At 36.4% G+C, this 15,939-nt stretch overlaps 2 protein-coding genes and 1 long non-coding RNA gene across 3 annotated transcripts; 1 reads left to right on the forward strand and 2 right to left on the reverse strand.

The window, feature by feature from the left end:
• Positions 1-7,836: 7,836 nt before the first annotated feature.
• LOC114820455 (uncharacterized) lies at positions 7,837-9,383 on the reverse strand. Its single transcript, XR_003767825.2, has 2 exons — positions 9,164-9,383; positions 7,837-8,997 (listed from the first exon to the last, which is right to left on the reverse strand). It is a non-coding gene; the product is annotated as an uncharacterized lncRNA (long non-coding RNA).
• A 1,237-nt stretch (positions 9,384-10,620) lies between these two features.
• On the forward strand, positions 10,621-12,573 carry LOC103451768 (putative SNAP25 homologous protein SNAP30). The gene is made up of 6 exons (XM_008391192.4): positions 10,621-10,749; positions 10,844-11,250; positions 11,383-11,476; positions 11,562-11,680; positions 11,767-11,864; positions 11,953-12,573. Exons 2-6 carry the CDS (start codon positions 10,882-10,884, stop codon positions 12,047-12,049), a joined length of 777 nt encoding a protein of 258 aa, XP_008389414.1. The 5' UTR covers positions 10,621-10,749; positions 10,844-10,881; the 3' UTR covers positions 12,050-12,573.
• LOC103451767 (probable inactive purple acid phosphatase 2) lies at positions 12,082-14,721 on the reverse strand. The gene is made up of 2 exons (XM_008391191.4): positions 13,928-14,721; positions 12,082-13,676 (listed from the first exon to the last, which is right to left on the reverse strand). Exons 1-2 carry the CDS (start codon positions 14,624-14,626, stop codon positions 12,402-12,404), a joined length of 1,974 nt encoding a protein of 657 aa, XP_008389413.1. The 5' UTR covers positions 14,627-14,721; the 3' UTR covers positions 12,082-12,401.
• Between the last annotated feature and the right edge of the window lie 1,218 nt (positions 14,722-15,939).

A 15,939-nucleotide genomic window follows, 5' to 3' on the forward strand; every position in this document is an offset into this window, starting at 1 on the left:
ATGTGATGTGTTTAAAGTAAGAAACAAACATGTTAATTAACACTTAAGTACTAATCTAACCATAAACACGTCATATGATTTACAAAATTTAATCTAAATAGTTGATTTCTCTAGCATTACCCTTATGTTAATTACAGTGAGATGTACTTTTCTTCAATTTCTTTATATTCATGTCTTTTGGCTACGGAATTAATGCATCATGTATATATATATATTATTGCATGGGTCAGATGTTTATTGAGTAACTTAATTGAAGAATAGTAGCATGGTACTTTGTGAATGCCACCCTTTATGCGTGTGTGTGTGTGTATTGAAGATATAATCATGTGGCCGGTTCATGTGGTGGTGAAGGATTTTCGTCATTATATTCATCATTTTATTTTCAAGTTTATTGTAGAATCCCAAACTCGATTTTTTTATTTCAATATATGTGTTTAATTAACGATGTTGATTACATGTACGACTGTTGCAATGACTTAGACAATTCTCCAATGCTCAACATTCATGGCTTTAGTTAACCATGTTGCTTGAGTTGTAACATCATGTTCATACCAATAATTGTGAGAACATTAACACGTGTAACATATAAAAAAATCCATCTATGGTACGATTAAGTTTGAATTCGTTTTGTTTTCTCTTCTTTGTGGCTTTTTTCTAGGGAGTTTTAACGAAAAATCCGCGGTACTGTTCATTTTAACGAAAAACCACATTTTTACATTAAAAAGTTAATTTTGGTATTATTCACTTTACTCTTTATTTTGTCCTTATCTTTAAAACGCAAAGTTTTCAAACTCTTTTCATGAATTTTCCTTTTTTTCTATGATACTTATAGTTAATTCTTAGAGAAATTTTAGGAGATGGATATGTTGCACTACTTCTTTTACACACGTTTTTGTGGGGCTCTTTGTAATATGTATTTCAACGATCTGAATCGTCTATCTTTTAGGTCTTCCTACAAAGTTCATGTCTACCAAAAATTACTCAAATCTAAAACCAAATGACGTTGGATTAAGGGTTTAGAGTTTCTTTGTAGAACTGTATTCATCCATTTTCTTCATTACAAATGAATGTATTAATTATTCTAGATTTGTCTAATTTTGCAATGATAATCTATGAATGATGTTCTGAAAGGTAGATGGTCTGAATTATTAACATATATTACGGAATGGGCCTAACAAAAATGTGTGTAAAAAATTATGTAAAAAAACGGTGTCATGAATCCACGTTTAGTTCTATATTTGTTCATAGAGAACAAGTTTTCTTTTCTCACGAATCTCACCAATGTTTGTCGTGTAAATGTTATATCTAGATATGAAGAGAACTCTTTGTTAACCAAAGAGAAATAAACAACCATTTGACAACGATAAACTAACTATTATGTCATTATTACTCTAAATCAATTTATATATAATTTGATTTACCCACCTTCCTCTATCCAACACCCCTAACTTCTCTCTCAAGCTCTCCATAGTCGCTTGCGGTAACTAACTCACATTCATAGCGTAATTTTTCTCCTTAGTAAAGTTCGTCATAATCAATCTATGCATCACGTGGGTAAATGCTAGATACACATGACTAGATTAGAGCGATGAAGTATTGCTATCAACTTTCATGAACCGTAGTTAATTAAAATTAAAGTCAATGAATCAAATCAGAAGGTGTTGAAATCAAACGAGTATGGTTCAGTTGTCAAATTAAGTTTCAACAAACAATGTATCCATTTGACCAAAAAATAAATAAACAAACCAGCAATGTATGCCTACAGGCTACAGGTGATAAGGGGATGAACACTTAACCAAGTTCATCATCCCCGTTTACCTTGATTTCTTTGTCGTGTCCTTTTCTTTTTACAAATAATAAATCAAATATATTTATCTTGGAGGATATTATTTTCCTCAAAAAAAAAAAAAAAAAAAAAATCTTGGAGGATATTATTTTATTAACCAAATTAAATAGGGAACTTTAACGAAATCTATTCACTTTAATGAAAAACCACATTTTTATATTAAAACGTCAATTCTGCTATTTTTTATTTTATTTTGTTTTTATCGTTAAAACTCAAAATTTCCAAACTATTTTCATTAGTTTTCATAATTAAATACTACACTTCCTCAATTGGTCAAGGCTTTTGAGAGGGAGGAAGGGAGAGAGAGAGGGAGAGAGAGAGAGAGAGAGAGAGAGAGAGAGAGACTGATATCCAAATCTTTTTAATTGATATAAAAACTATTTGAGCCTCGTGCAAGCAAGCAAGCACGTCGTTTCAACCGATTTTTACAAAATAAAAAATAATAGACCATGTATTGTTAAAGGGATTTGAATCATCTCCTCAGCTTCGAGGTTAAGTCTTATGAGCAAAGCACATGAATTGTTAAATTTTGATTAAACGGTCACAAATATGAGATTTTTTAAAAATTATAATATTTGTATCTATTTGATCAAAATTCAACAATTCGTGTGCTTTACTTATGAGGCTCAGCCTCCTAAGCACCGAAGATGATGCAAATCCTTGTTAAAGAGCAACCATTGTAAAAAAAAATTTGGTCAAATATAAAGAACTGCTAACTTTGAAAATCTTTGTGGATAGTATATTTCGGAACACTATAATTTTTTTATTTTTTAAGCAATCGATGATCTGTAAGACCTACGTAGAAGTGTGAGAAGGACTTAATTACATAAAATAAACTTACTGTCGCATGACGTTCAATTTATGTAAGTTGCTCTGTCAAGATACGATATAAATTAATATACTATGTATTTTGTTAGATGGGTGTGTGGAGACTGGGTAACCCAGGGACCCACATGTCATTTCACAGGATTTTATAGAGATACGTTGGGGTAATTGGATCGATTGTTACAAGATATAAGTTGAAATGGAAATGGAAATTTAAAAAGAAAAATTTTCCATTCTGAGTGAATATTTCTGATTCCAAAAATTTGGATGACACTTGAAATGTACCTAACTAATCCCATTTGTCTTACTTAGTACTATAAAATATCATACATATCTTTATTTTATCATGTTTATTATTATATTTAGAAATGTTTTATTTTGTATTTTGTATATTTAATCATACTATTGTAGGACTCCATATAATCGCCTGCCCTAAAACATTAGGGTCCCTCCTAGAAGTGGGTGACTCAAAAATTGTGTTTTTTACACATTCCACCGGGTAGAGTCAATTAGTAAGTGTTTAATTTGTCATTAATGAATATTTGGTGTAGTAATATTAAGCCTTTATCTTGTTGGCGTTACACTATTTATAAGTTTGTGCTCTTAGATATGATTTTTATGGATAATGAGTTCGATACCAAATTATTAAGACTAATTATCGTATGTTTATCCGAAATCCTTTGGTATTTAATATAAATATGTAGTTATTTTGTGAAATTTAACTTGAAAAGTTACCTCAAAATGTATGGAAATTGGAAAGTATATGTGCATTATTATGATTTCATGGTTGAATTAAAGTCTAACCTCGGAATCCAAAATTTGTAATGTCATCATCAGAGTAGTTGCGGTTTCCTCCTCAGCATACAGTTGAGAACAGTGAGGAGCCTCTCCCCGTCCCTTGTTCTGGATCCACTGGTTATCTTATTTGATTATTATTACAAATCTCATATCAATTATTATCTTGCTAAAATAATATTAATTCTTTTATGTATTAATTAAATACAATAAGAGATCAATATCTTGCAAATTAATCTTTGAATTATTGGTTCTCTATGATGTCTATACTAGCATATATACAGGGCAGGATGGGTCCAAGCTAACAATATCTCCGGCACAACCGGTGAAGAAAGCTTCTTTCTCAAATGAACTCCCAAAAAAAAAAAAAAAAAAAAACATGAATTCTTATGTATTTTGATCTCATCCGATTTCATGCAAACTTTCATCCAACTAAGAGCTGCTTTAGTGCCAACTTGCCATATCGATGATTTACTCCTAACCCATGATCCAGAAAGCTATTCTATTTGAATGCGTTTGCACAGTGCACTTGATTGCGCTGCATTATGTTGAACTTTAAAGAAGAAAAAAAAAAAACGAGAGTGACTCACTAAAAGCGTAAAACATGAATTCTTCAACAGTTCAGGATTACCTCCAGCCTTTAGATAAAGTAATAGTACAAATTCAGAATTCACCAAACAAAATACCAAAATCCAGCTCGATCTACATAAACATCACATGGCATATAGAAACAAGCAATTATATATATCACGTTCCTTGGATTTGGAACTTTGTCTTGATGTAGTTTAATCATTGTCATGCATGACTCAGACAAACCTACGCGAATAAGGCGCTTTATACATTAATTTGCATGCCAGTATATCGTGTATAAATGATATAATATGTATTCTACTGTTCTAAACAGTTTAGATTAAACATTAAAAAATTTACACAGATGGATCAGATAATTTATAGGTGCACCATAATTAGCATAATTACTAGCATAATCTTCTTATTATAATAGTATGGAATGTAAATGTACAAGGTACCAATCAAATCTTTGTGGGATTAATGTGGTAAATCATGATTCATGAGGCCCAATATGCTCATTTTCATAATCTCCAAAGATCTGCATCTGTATTCTCTGCAGAAGCCACTAGCACTGCCCAAATTAATGCGATAAAGAACAAGTTTTTCTCTTCTTTTTTTATTTATTATTATTTTCAAACAAAAAACGATTTGGGTTCCGACTAAATAGAAATATAACTTTAGGAACTTCGGCCAAGCACATCCTGTTCATATTGGTTTTAATTTTATTATTTTTGTTTATGTTGGTGATCGTTGTTAATTATGTAGCAATTATATGATGAAGACTCAAATTTTTGTGATCAATATTGCAAGGGGCCACTTTCCTTGAGTTTTATTTTTTATTTTTTCTACTTTTGGTTTACCCTCGCTCTCAAGAAATGTATATTGACAGGGGAGGTATATTATGGTAACCCCTATCCTAATATAATGGAACGCATAAATGCATACATAATTCCATATATTTTATAGATCAAATGTAGGCAATTTCATGTAGTTGGCAGTTGGCACGTAAAAAAAAGATCCAACTCACTTTCATGATATTTAACTCCATCGATTGACATGGAAAATAATTGTATAAACTTTATATTTTAGGGCTAGTTATGTTATAATACAACAACAAAGTTTTATCTCATTAAGTCGGGTCGACTATAGTGGTGGATCAAAGATTTGAATTTTGGGTGATCTTGCTCTTATAGGTCTAAGATTTTTAGACAGAAACAGAGAGGAAAACAAGCAAAAAATTTCAATTTATTAATTGAGATATTTCGTCGAATACTTGGTGGGCTTGTTGTTATTTGACGCGCACATGTCAACATATATTGAGACAATCTGTCGAGTGCTATCAGCACAACAGGTCTCTGTCAAGATATATTAGTAAACATTACATATAACACTTGGTGAGAACAAAAAGGATCCGTACCAAATATTCGGAAGGTCATCAGAAGACCTTCACATATATATTTCCCGGATTCCGGGTGGTTCTAGGACCACCTTGGTCCTAATGTACATCTGCCTCTTGTCAGCTATATGAATTCTAGAACGCCACTGCGCTCGATTTTGCGTCGTGTCTTCTGTTAGATAAAAGTACTTCATATCTTTTCTTAAAGTCTCTTTCCAAATCTTTCTAAGTCTTCCTCTATTCCTTTTGTTCTAAACCTCTACTCTAATAAAAAAGAAAAAGATGCTAAGAATTATCCACAGCCAACACAGAAAAATTATTACAAGCATAAATATTACAACAAAAAAGTAGGTCAGGGCATCATCCCAATAACCAGAAGCATTGAACCCTAGATGTGTTATGTCATCATAAGTTTCCATTGTTAGTAAATTATAATCATTACACTCACTATATAGTGGAGGCAAATATGCCATGATTCTAGCTTGAGCAACCATTTTGTACAGTTCCCTTAGCAAAACCCTAGCACTGAAAGGGACATACACAACCATTTGGACCAAAAGATATAAGTTCTGCAGAATCTTAACTGCTCACACAAATATATGCATGTCGGAAGTGAAATATACCAAATAATATGTATATGCATGAACCAAATTGCTAGCTAGCTTTCATGCACAAATAATTGTTGGAGATCGAGTGTTCCTCTTTAACTTTAGCTTTATATATATCGTACAGAATCATTTTTTATCAAGTGGTGCTGCTTTAAAATGCAAATAACTTTGTTTCTGTGCTGTAATCTATGAAATTAAGGATGGACCACGCACTAGAGTTCTATGGCCCTTTTCCTTTCTATCTTCCTCCCAAGGTATAAGTTACAATTGGCATTACTATATATAGTAAAGAGCCTGCCTGATTAACCACTTCAATCACATCATAAGTTTAAGAAACCCAGACACGGAAAACAAAAATGTTAAAACTTTGTATAAAATATATCCTAATTTAACAGAGATTTCTTACAGAATGACTAAAATTATTGACGGTGGTCAAACTCATAAATCACTTCTATCGATTTTAAATCTCATAGATCAAAATGAAGAGTTATACAAATCTCATATACCATTTTGGATAGAAAAAGACCTAAAATATAATATATTTAAATGTATATACAGATATACTACATATTGTTTCTCATTCTGCTTGATAAACAGAAGCTTGCAACTGTATCAGTGGCTTGAAAAGTCGGACACTTCATGATGTAGCTAGCTCGCTTGGGCAAAACAAACACATTTGTGAACTATAAAGCTAGGGCATGCAAGTCCCACTAGAACTATAATGCTCAATTAAGCTTTTAAGTCATGTCTATGAGTCTGTTTTTCTCCCGATATGCATCTACAATTTCTGCTTACGGTTTGTGGAGTATTTTTTTAACCATGTACAAGAGCATGATATGATTAAGAATTTTATGGTTTATTTCTTTAGACTCTTTGACCAAATAAATAACGAAAATATGCATCCACATGCGCTTGAGCACTGTAAATTTTTTAAATTTGTTTAAATGGAGATGAACCATATTGATTTTACAAACTACTAAGGGCGGATGTATATTGGGATCCAGGTGTTCTCATAATCGCTAGGAGACCGGGAAACAAGCACCTGAAGGTCATCTAGGAACCTTCAGAATATTTGATATGGGTCTCCTTTGTACCCACCAAGTGTTTGATGTAATATTTGATAGGTATATCTCAACAACACTCGACAAGTTGCATAGGCAACACTCGACAAATGCTCTTGATAGCACTCATTAGATTGCTTTGGCAAATGTCGAGTTGACATATGCGCAACATGGTTCGCATGACGACAACAAGCCCACTTAGTGTTCGATGAAATATCTTTATTAATAAATTGAAATTTGTTTGCACGCTATGTTTCTATCTACAAACTTAGATCTTTGACATTGAGACCTTTCAAAGTTCAAATCCTAAATCCACCACTGCAAACCATAGCAGTAGGCCAGTAATTAACCATTGCATTATTAAAGTAGGAGTAATACTATAGTTTTTTCTCTGTTTAAAGGTGGTGTTGCTGGTCTAGGAACTCTAGGTGATAGGTGATTTTGTCATTGTGTGAAACGGACAAAGAAATCAAAGATCGAATGAGTTCCAAAACAACTTTTGTTAAGGGAATCGTATTCCAATTGAGGCATTTTTTTTATAATTATATTCTCTCATAATGTTAGGATGCCAGTTCCAAATTCAAATCCACTTTAAATGGTGAACACATTTGTCTTTAGGAATCTCAGAGAACTTCGATGGGGATCCTCCGAATAACTTTCACAAAAATATGGTTAATGGAGAAAATGGCATGCTAACTTTTGAGTTTTGAACTTTAGTTGAATATAGTAAGCTAATTATTAACTCGGGAAAATCAAATCAATTTATTGGTAAAAGAGTTCCTTTAGAAAGGCAATTTGAAGAGCATGAGAAAGAGAGGGAATACCCTTTACATTTAGTTGAAGGGAGAGGACACTAAACCAGGATTCGGAATATTGTGCTTTGAGTTGGATCAAAAGTGATTGGGTTCCTCAAAAACGGCACTTGATAGGGCCATTATACTTTTTTTTTAAGGAGCTAATTAAAGTATGGAGAAACACCATCTACCTCATGAAGAGCTAATATGCCTGCTTTATGACATGTTAGTTCTTCATAAGAGAGCTCTACCTCATAAAGTGCGTGGTTCGCCGAAAATAGAGGTGATTTTCGGCGTCAGGATAAGGAGACAGATGATTATGGCAAACCTGTAGAAACTCCATTGAGAGATAATATGCCTGCTTACGTTCAGTCTGTCATAGTACTCATAGGTAATTTTCTTAGTAACAATGAGCATATCACGAACACTTTAAGCAGTGGCGTAGCATCCTTACGAAGCGCGAACGATCCGATAGAGAAAGAGGGTGTGAATTCGGCATGGTATTTGATATTCAATGCAATGGACGAAGAATCTGGAGCATTTGTAGCCAAACTACCTGAAACAGTTGACCAAATGTAACAATTTCATAGTTTCTCGTCAATTAACAACTTCATGAAGTTTATATAAATGAATGAATATTGAAAGTGCTTTAACAACATAGAAAAAGTTGAAATGCTTCTCGGTTAGCAAAATACATGGAAGAGAGAATTTCAACTTGCTTCTGAGAAAACACTTTTGAGCTGAAGTGCTTTCCAGAGAAGCATTTTCAAACGACCTATGATTGGTCTCCTATATTGAAATTTCAACGACGGGGCAATGAAATCTTCAAAGTGAGACTGTGATGAACCCCTTTGACTTAAAACTGATATGGCAAAGTAAATTCCCACCTCAGCTGAGATGGGTAGAGAGCGCTTATGCATTTGGCTATGAAAGCATCAATCTTTTCACTTTGTGAAAAAAAAAAAAAAAAAAAAAAACCCACGTTGCAACCAAAAGTTTATATCAAAAGGAAACAAATTTAACCAAGCCTTGTTGGGTTTGAGTGGCGACATCTTTCCCATCAGTCGTCACGTTCTTCACACGAAGCTGCCTCCTTGCTCGGCTGCCAGAACAAAAGGTTGTTATAAAGAAGAGTCTTGAGTTTCTCCTTTTGTGGTTGGAGTCTGTGAAGCTTGAGACGAACTTTGACGGCTTTGCCGCCATTGCTTTCTCAGTATCCCTCTGAGAAAGCAGCAAGGAGAGAATTAGTGAAAGAGAGAGTGTGTTACCTTTTGTCTGCTTATCTTCCTCATGTTTGAGAGGACGGAAATGTTTTGATTCGTCATTTTCCAACGTCTCCACGATTAATCTTTTTTCAATTAATTGGCTAGTCCAACTAAAGAAATTTTTTGTTCTTGCTCCATGTTCTTTTGATCCTAAAAAGTTTAGGTGGAGGGGAGGCTACCCCATTCCAGAGTTCAAGCATTTCACAAGTTTCCTTGAGGACTTGGAGATCTTAGCCCTTCTTTTGGTTTTTACATTGCCCATCAAGAAGGATTGTCAATAGGTAGACTTGAACCTAGACTTTGATCTAGTGAAAAAAAAACGATCCTTACCAACTCAACCAACCATCTTTCACTTAACTGGAAATTTGGCACAATTATTTGCATGATGATTGTTTCTGCATTTCCTTGAAATTTCTTGAAATGTATGTAAGATTTTGATCTCACTTTTAGCCAAGACAAGTGGGCCTTTCCATTATCCTAACAAGTTACCCTACCATGCAAGCAACTACCACCTTCTTTTTTCTTTTCTTTATTTTTTTAGAAAACTCAACTACCACCTTCTTTTGGTGACTCTTGCCCCTTCAAATTGCAACTAGCCACTTTGATTTTGTGGTGTTTTTGTTTGGCTGAGAATTTGATTTTTCCTTTACGCTAATTCAATTTTCAAATCATCCTTTTTAAGAGATTATGTTGTTGTTCATCCATTTCTGGCGAGAAATTTTTTTTTAGTGTGACAGTCTTATGTCGTTTGGTGTTACTAATTCAGTATTATATATGGGTCAACAACATTACAGATATTTCGTAAAAATTATGGTACATTATTTATAAACATATTATACATGAAAAGAGCTAAAAACATTAGATGACAGTTTAACAATCACACTGAAAAAGTAGTCACAACACAAAAGATTGATCCCTAATAATTTTAGAACAAACTAACTATCAGGTAGTCTAACGATATTTCTCTTCAACAAACGATAAAAGAAGTCTCAATCTTCAATTACTCTCACGAAAGATTAAAACAAACAAATTCTGGAATGAAATAAAGGTTTGGGCCACCCAATCACTTCCTCTCATTGAACCCAAAATGAGGGACCCAATTAAAGACCATTCGAGATTTTCCTTCGCTCAACAACAAAGCCCACCCATTGCCAATGGACCACAGTCCTCGGTGGCCATCTGGTTCACCCACGTGGCAACACGTGGCGTGCAAAAATATTTTGACAATAATCTTTTATTTATCCATAAAAATAAGATTAGAAATAACCAAAAAAAAAAAAAAAAGTGAGAAAAATTGAGGAGGGAAGAAGTTAAAATCCTTCCCAACGGTCTCTCAAAGTTGGACCTTGGACTCGGAGGATGTTAGAGCCGTCCAGTTCCTCTGCTTTTTCGCGGCGCCTTTCTCTGATTTTTCTCACAACCACAGAGAAGGAAAATAAATACTTCTCCATAGAAAACCCTTTGTTTCTCTCCAATTTCTTCAGTAATTCCTCTTCTTGTTTCAAGCACAAACCAAACCCATAACCCAAAAACCGCGGCAGTTTGTGTAAGAAACACTGCCAAGTTTCGATTTTTATCGACATTTCTCGGTACATTTGTGGTTCTTGATCATAACCCATGTGTAATTTTCGGTCGACAAGTTTCAGTTTGATCTTCTATTGCTAAATTCGTAATCTTTTGCAGGCGTGACCACTTTGACAATTATTTGGTTTTTTGGCAAAATGTTTGGGTTTAAGAAATCGCCTGCAAAGATTGGAAAGCAAGGTTCTGTAGACCCAGGTTTTCAAGCTGATTCAGACGAGGGGAAGAACACGCTTAACCCCGCGAGAAGAACTTCTTCGGAACCTATGCTTATCACCCCGGATTTCAGCAACGAAAAAAAACCATTAGAGCAGCAGAGTATGCAAGAGTTAGAGAAATATGCTGTTAACAAGTCCGAGGAGACAACAAAGAGTGTCAACAATTGCCTCAGGATTGCAGAGAACATCAGAGGGGATGCTACAAGGACCCTTGACATGTTGCACCAGCAGGGTGAGCAAATTACAAGGACTCACATGGCGGCTGTTGATATCGATAAGGATTTGAGTCGGGTAATCTCTCCTTCTTGTTAGGGTTTTGTAATCTAGATGATTTTAGTTTTTCTTGTGACACAAGAAACTATGAAACCCGAAGAGGAGCAGCATTTTTTATCGTAAATACCTAATGATGCATTCTGAAAACAGGGTGAGAAGATTTTAAACAATCTTGGAGGCATGTTCTCAATGCCTTGGAAGCCGAAGAAGACCAAGGATATTTCGGGACCCGATCTGTCATTAGGTTTGCTTCTGTTATAATCTGCTTGCTTCATTTCTTGATTCTTCAAAACCTCATGAAGTTTTTTGTGTATGGTGATCATGCTCAGCTTCTGCACCCAAAAAAGCTGACCCACAGCAGAGGGAAAAGTTGGGTTTAGGTCCGAAAGGGCGGTCAGCTCCTGCGACGCCTCCTCCAGAAGGCTCAGGTGCCATGCAGAAAGTCGAGGTTAGTGTTTGCGATTAAGATTATCAAGAATGTGGCCACGTGCTCTCCCGATTTTACTTATTTTGGGATTGGTTTGTGAATAACAGTATGAGAAGGCAAAGCAAGATGATGGACTTTCAGATCTAAGTAACATTTTGGGGGATTTGAAGGGTATGGCTATGGACATGGGAAATGAACTCGACAGGTCAATATCTTTGTTCTTCGCTGTGAACTTTCTTCGTGATTTGCATCTATATCTCTGCATTGTTGTTAAGTAATTTGGAAAAATGCAGGCAAAACAGAGCCATCGATAATCTCTCTGACGATATTGACGAAGTTAACTCTCGAGTGAAAGGTGCCAATCAACGTACACGCCGTTTGCTTGAGTGAAGGCCAACACTCTTAGAAATACCGGCAAGCAGTCAACAGAAAATTTGCAATTTATTTTTGAATGTATATAACTGGTTCCCCCCTATTTGGGATATACATGCAATAAAATGAGCCTTTATGTTCAAATCTGTCAAAAACCATGAGCCTATATAGTTTTGCATTCCTATTTTCTTCTCCTCTACTCTTTTTTTTTCGCAGTTTTTGGTTCGAACAAATAAAATAAGATCCAGGGACGGGGCAGAAATAAGGGGATGATGGCGGGAAGAGAACGGAAGTGAAAGTCACTACCGACACCAAATGTGTGCAGAAAGTTTGAATATTTACAAGCACAGCAATCTGCAGTTGTCGGAGCTCAGGTTTCCTCACTCTTCACAGGAGTCCAGTTACTTCCTGGAACGGCCTTTTTCCTGGAATATGAAATGTAACCCACAACGTATCCTATAAAAACCCCAAGCACCAACACACTTGCTCCCTTCACAAACCAAGAGAATGTAGACTCCCCACTGCTCCTAATAACCCCAGCATCACCACTGCTACCGATATTAACAGACTTGATACCGCCTCCACCGGCTCCACTACCGCCGAGAACTTGGCCTGAAGCCAGAATCTCCACCGTGTCGTGCACCTTCCCATCATGGTTTCCAACATAAGTAAGTGTAAGCTTCTTCCTTGTGGCAACCAACCTAGTGTACCCAAATTCACCACCGCGGTATAAAGACCGCTCTGGCTGTGGGTACACTGGGTCAGTTGGATGATCTGGTCTAGGCTCCCAGATCGGTTGCCAGTCTTGGCCACCCATCCCAATCACAACATGAATAGGTCCAACACTCCCACAAGTATAGTTTACCAACTGACAAAACCTCTCGTATCTGTGTACATGTCCCCATAGTGCAAGATTTACATTGTTCTTCACAAACAGAGGCTCCAAATGCTCCAGCATTTTCACCCTCAAAGGAGCATCACCTCTCTCGTAGCTTGTTGTGTACATTGGCCTATGTCCTTGCACCACCACAAATGGCGTCTTCCTCCTATCCACCGCCTCCAAATCCCGCTTAATAAATTCCAATTGCTTGCTTCCTTCAACAAAATTGGTCTCAGTTGAAATGTACACAAAATGTACCGACCCAACATCAAACGAATAGTAAAGATTTCGTGTAGCTGGGGCACTTGTTCCAGTCGGTTCAGATGAGTTTCCTGGCATGTTGAACTTAAGACTGTAGGGCACCCCACATTCTCCCCCACCATCTGTCCCATACATTGTTGCCCACTCCGGTTTCCATGGCTGCAACGGCCAATCATACTCGTGATTTCCAATACAAACATGGTATGGAAGCTTGGATGCAAGGGGCTCAATTTGGATGAAGAATTGATCCCACAACCACGAGTACCCTCTCGCGTAGCTTATGTCTCCGATGTGGGACACAAAAGCGGGCTTTTCACCAAGAGCTTCAACATCCCGGAGGATCCATTTCACAGTGGCTATGCTCTCGTCTTGTGTCCGAAGAAACGTTGCATAAGGTGTTGCAGTCCCCATGTCACCAAACATAAAGGCCGTAGTTTCGTCCGAGTCCTCGTTTCGTGCGACAAAGCTGTGCGTTTTGCTCCATCCTTCAGAATCACTTCCGACCTGATCACAGAACACTTCCTGTCAGGTCCTCTTGAAATGCTTGTTAGAAAGCACTTCTCTTCAGTTCATGAGTGATTTTACTAAAAGCACTTTTATTAGAAGTACATCGAAAGTTCGAAACTTTTAATAGAAATTAAAGTGCTTTCGGAACTGCCTCCTAAAAAAGCTACTCTGAATACACTTCCAAGTTCCAAACATTCGTAATCAAACTTGTTAAGAATTTAACTAGAACAGTAAAATGTAAATTTTACCTTGTAATAATATCTGACGCCTTTTCCCAGTCGGGTCATGACCGCATCGTGGATAAACCCGGGATCTCTCCACCCGATACTGTTGTTGGCGGGTGCATCGCACATGTGCTCCCTTTCATACGTCCCCACACGTGCCACCACCACGTCATCGAGCGAGTCCTCCCTCTGACCGTATCGAACCTTTCTCTCCCCGCCGTCTGGGGTCACGAACATGACCCGCATCTCGTCATCTCCGTCCGTGTAAGCGAGGTGGATCTGATCCGGAACACGACCCGATTCGAAGCTAAGCTCGTCATCTGAGGTGGCGAGCAGGTGGGCGGTGCCGGGGAGGGGGTTGTGGTCCTGGTCGACGTGGTTGGGGTCGACCTCGGACTCGTTCCAGCTGAAAATCCGGAAGGAGTAGTTCAATCGGAGATTGACCAGAGGGAGGGAAATGGAGCCGGACCCAGATTTCCATGTGGGGGCGGAGGAGAGGAACTTGTATCCTATAAAGTTGTCGTGGTGGGAGGAAGGGGGCGAGTAGATGCCGAGCCAGTCGAGTCGGGAGGGCGAGTCGATGCCGGACCATTGGATTAGGACGGAGTCGCCCGATTTGGAGAGGGAGGTTGGGGAGAGAGAGAGTGAAACAGTTTGGTGGGTCGGAGGGAAGAAGGTGAAGAGGAGGAGGATGAAAACGAAGGTTGTTGAAGGAACGGCCATGGCGATGGCGTATGAGGTGACTGATGAGCAATGGGTTTGGATTGGTAAATATCTATCAAAATAACATTTATTTAATACTCAGGCATATTCCTAATGGTTCTGCGGCATCAAAATCTATTTAGTCACTGTTCAATATTAATTAATATTAATCAATTAATTAATACTGCCATTGTGTGTGTCAGAGCCAGCTCTGTGAGTAAATTATTAGTAGGTGAATTATTGTTTTTTCTTAATTTTTTAAATGTCCAACCACTTAGTACTACAACCTGGTAGTATTCATTTTTACTTGTAAGTAAGAGGTCTTAAATTCAATTCTTGCCAAATACGAGTTTGAATCACATTATTACTAGCTCATTGTGAGGTTAAATCTACCCCTTCTCCTTAGTGTAAATAACATCGTTCATTCAAAAAAAATAAAATTACTTAAAGGTCCAAGGTTAAAATTTTTATTTTAGTTTTGTGGAATTTTTTTATTAGTTTGAATCACACTATTGTTAACTCACTATAAGGCTAAGCCCCCCCTTTCCCTTTAGCGTAAATAATATCGTTCGTTAAAAAAAAAAATTACTTAAAGGTCCAGGGTTAAAATTTTTATTTTAGTTTTGTGGAATTTTTATATTATTTTGGTGAAAGTTATGTATTTAATAATAACAAAGTAAAACATGATGGAGGTAGAGCCTCAAACCCATTCCCAAACGATTACAGAGAAGCATAAGCACCACTTGTGCTAACAGTTGATTTTATAATTTTTTTCACATATATTGGTATATATACGTACATTCATGTAAAATTGAAAAATCGGGGCCCTATGCAGTGGCACCACTTGCACATCCTCAGGGCCGGCCCTAATGTGTGTATAAAAAAAATTAAAATGAAAAATATATATGGGAGAAAGGAGTTGGGGGGGGAAATGTGAAGTAGATAGATCGTGAATGTTATAAATAGGTTAAAATTAGAGAAATAACATTTGCTAGGGACAAGAACGCGGATGCAAAATATCATACTGTTTAGTTTCGTAACTATAACACAAAATGATTACAGGTAAAGAGAGGAAGGAGATACTGATATAATTGCTTTCACTTTTTTTCTTTACTGTGTATTGTGATTACACACGGAGTGCTCTTTATATAGCTACATCCGTGAAGGTTTACAAAAATGAAATGATTGTTTTTTGAAAAACCTCACATATCAACAACAACAACACAACTATTCTCAAGTCTTCCTCACTATTAGCTAAAAAGCATGTGGGCATACATTTCCACAATTTTTACAACAATGAAAGATTTTTTAATTTAATTTTTAATTTTTGGGAA

The sequence above is a fragment of the Malus domestica genome, chromosome 13 (assembly GCF_042453785.1).
Source record: "Malus domestica chromosome 13, GDT2T_hap1".
Classification (NCBI taxonomy): Eukaryota; Viridiplantae; Streptophyta; class Magnoliopsida; order Rosales; family Rosaceae; genus Malus; species Malus domestica.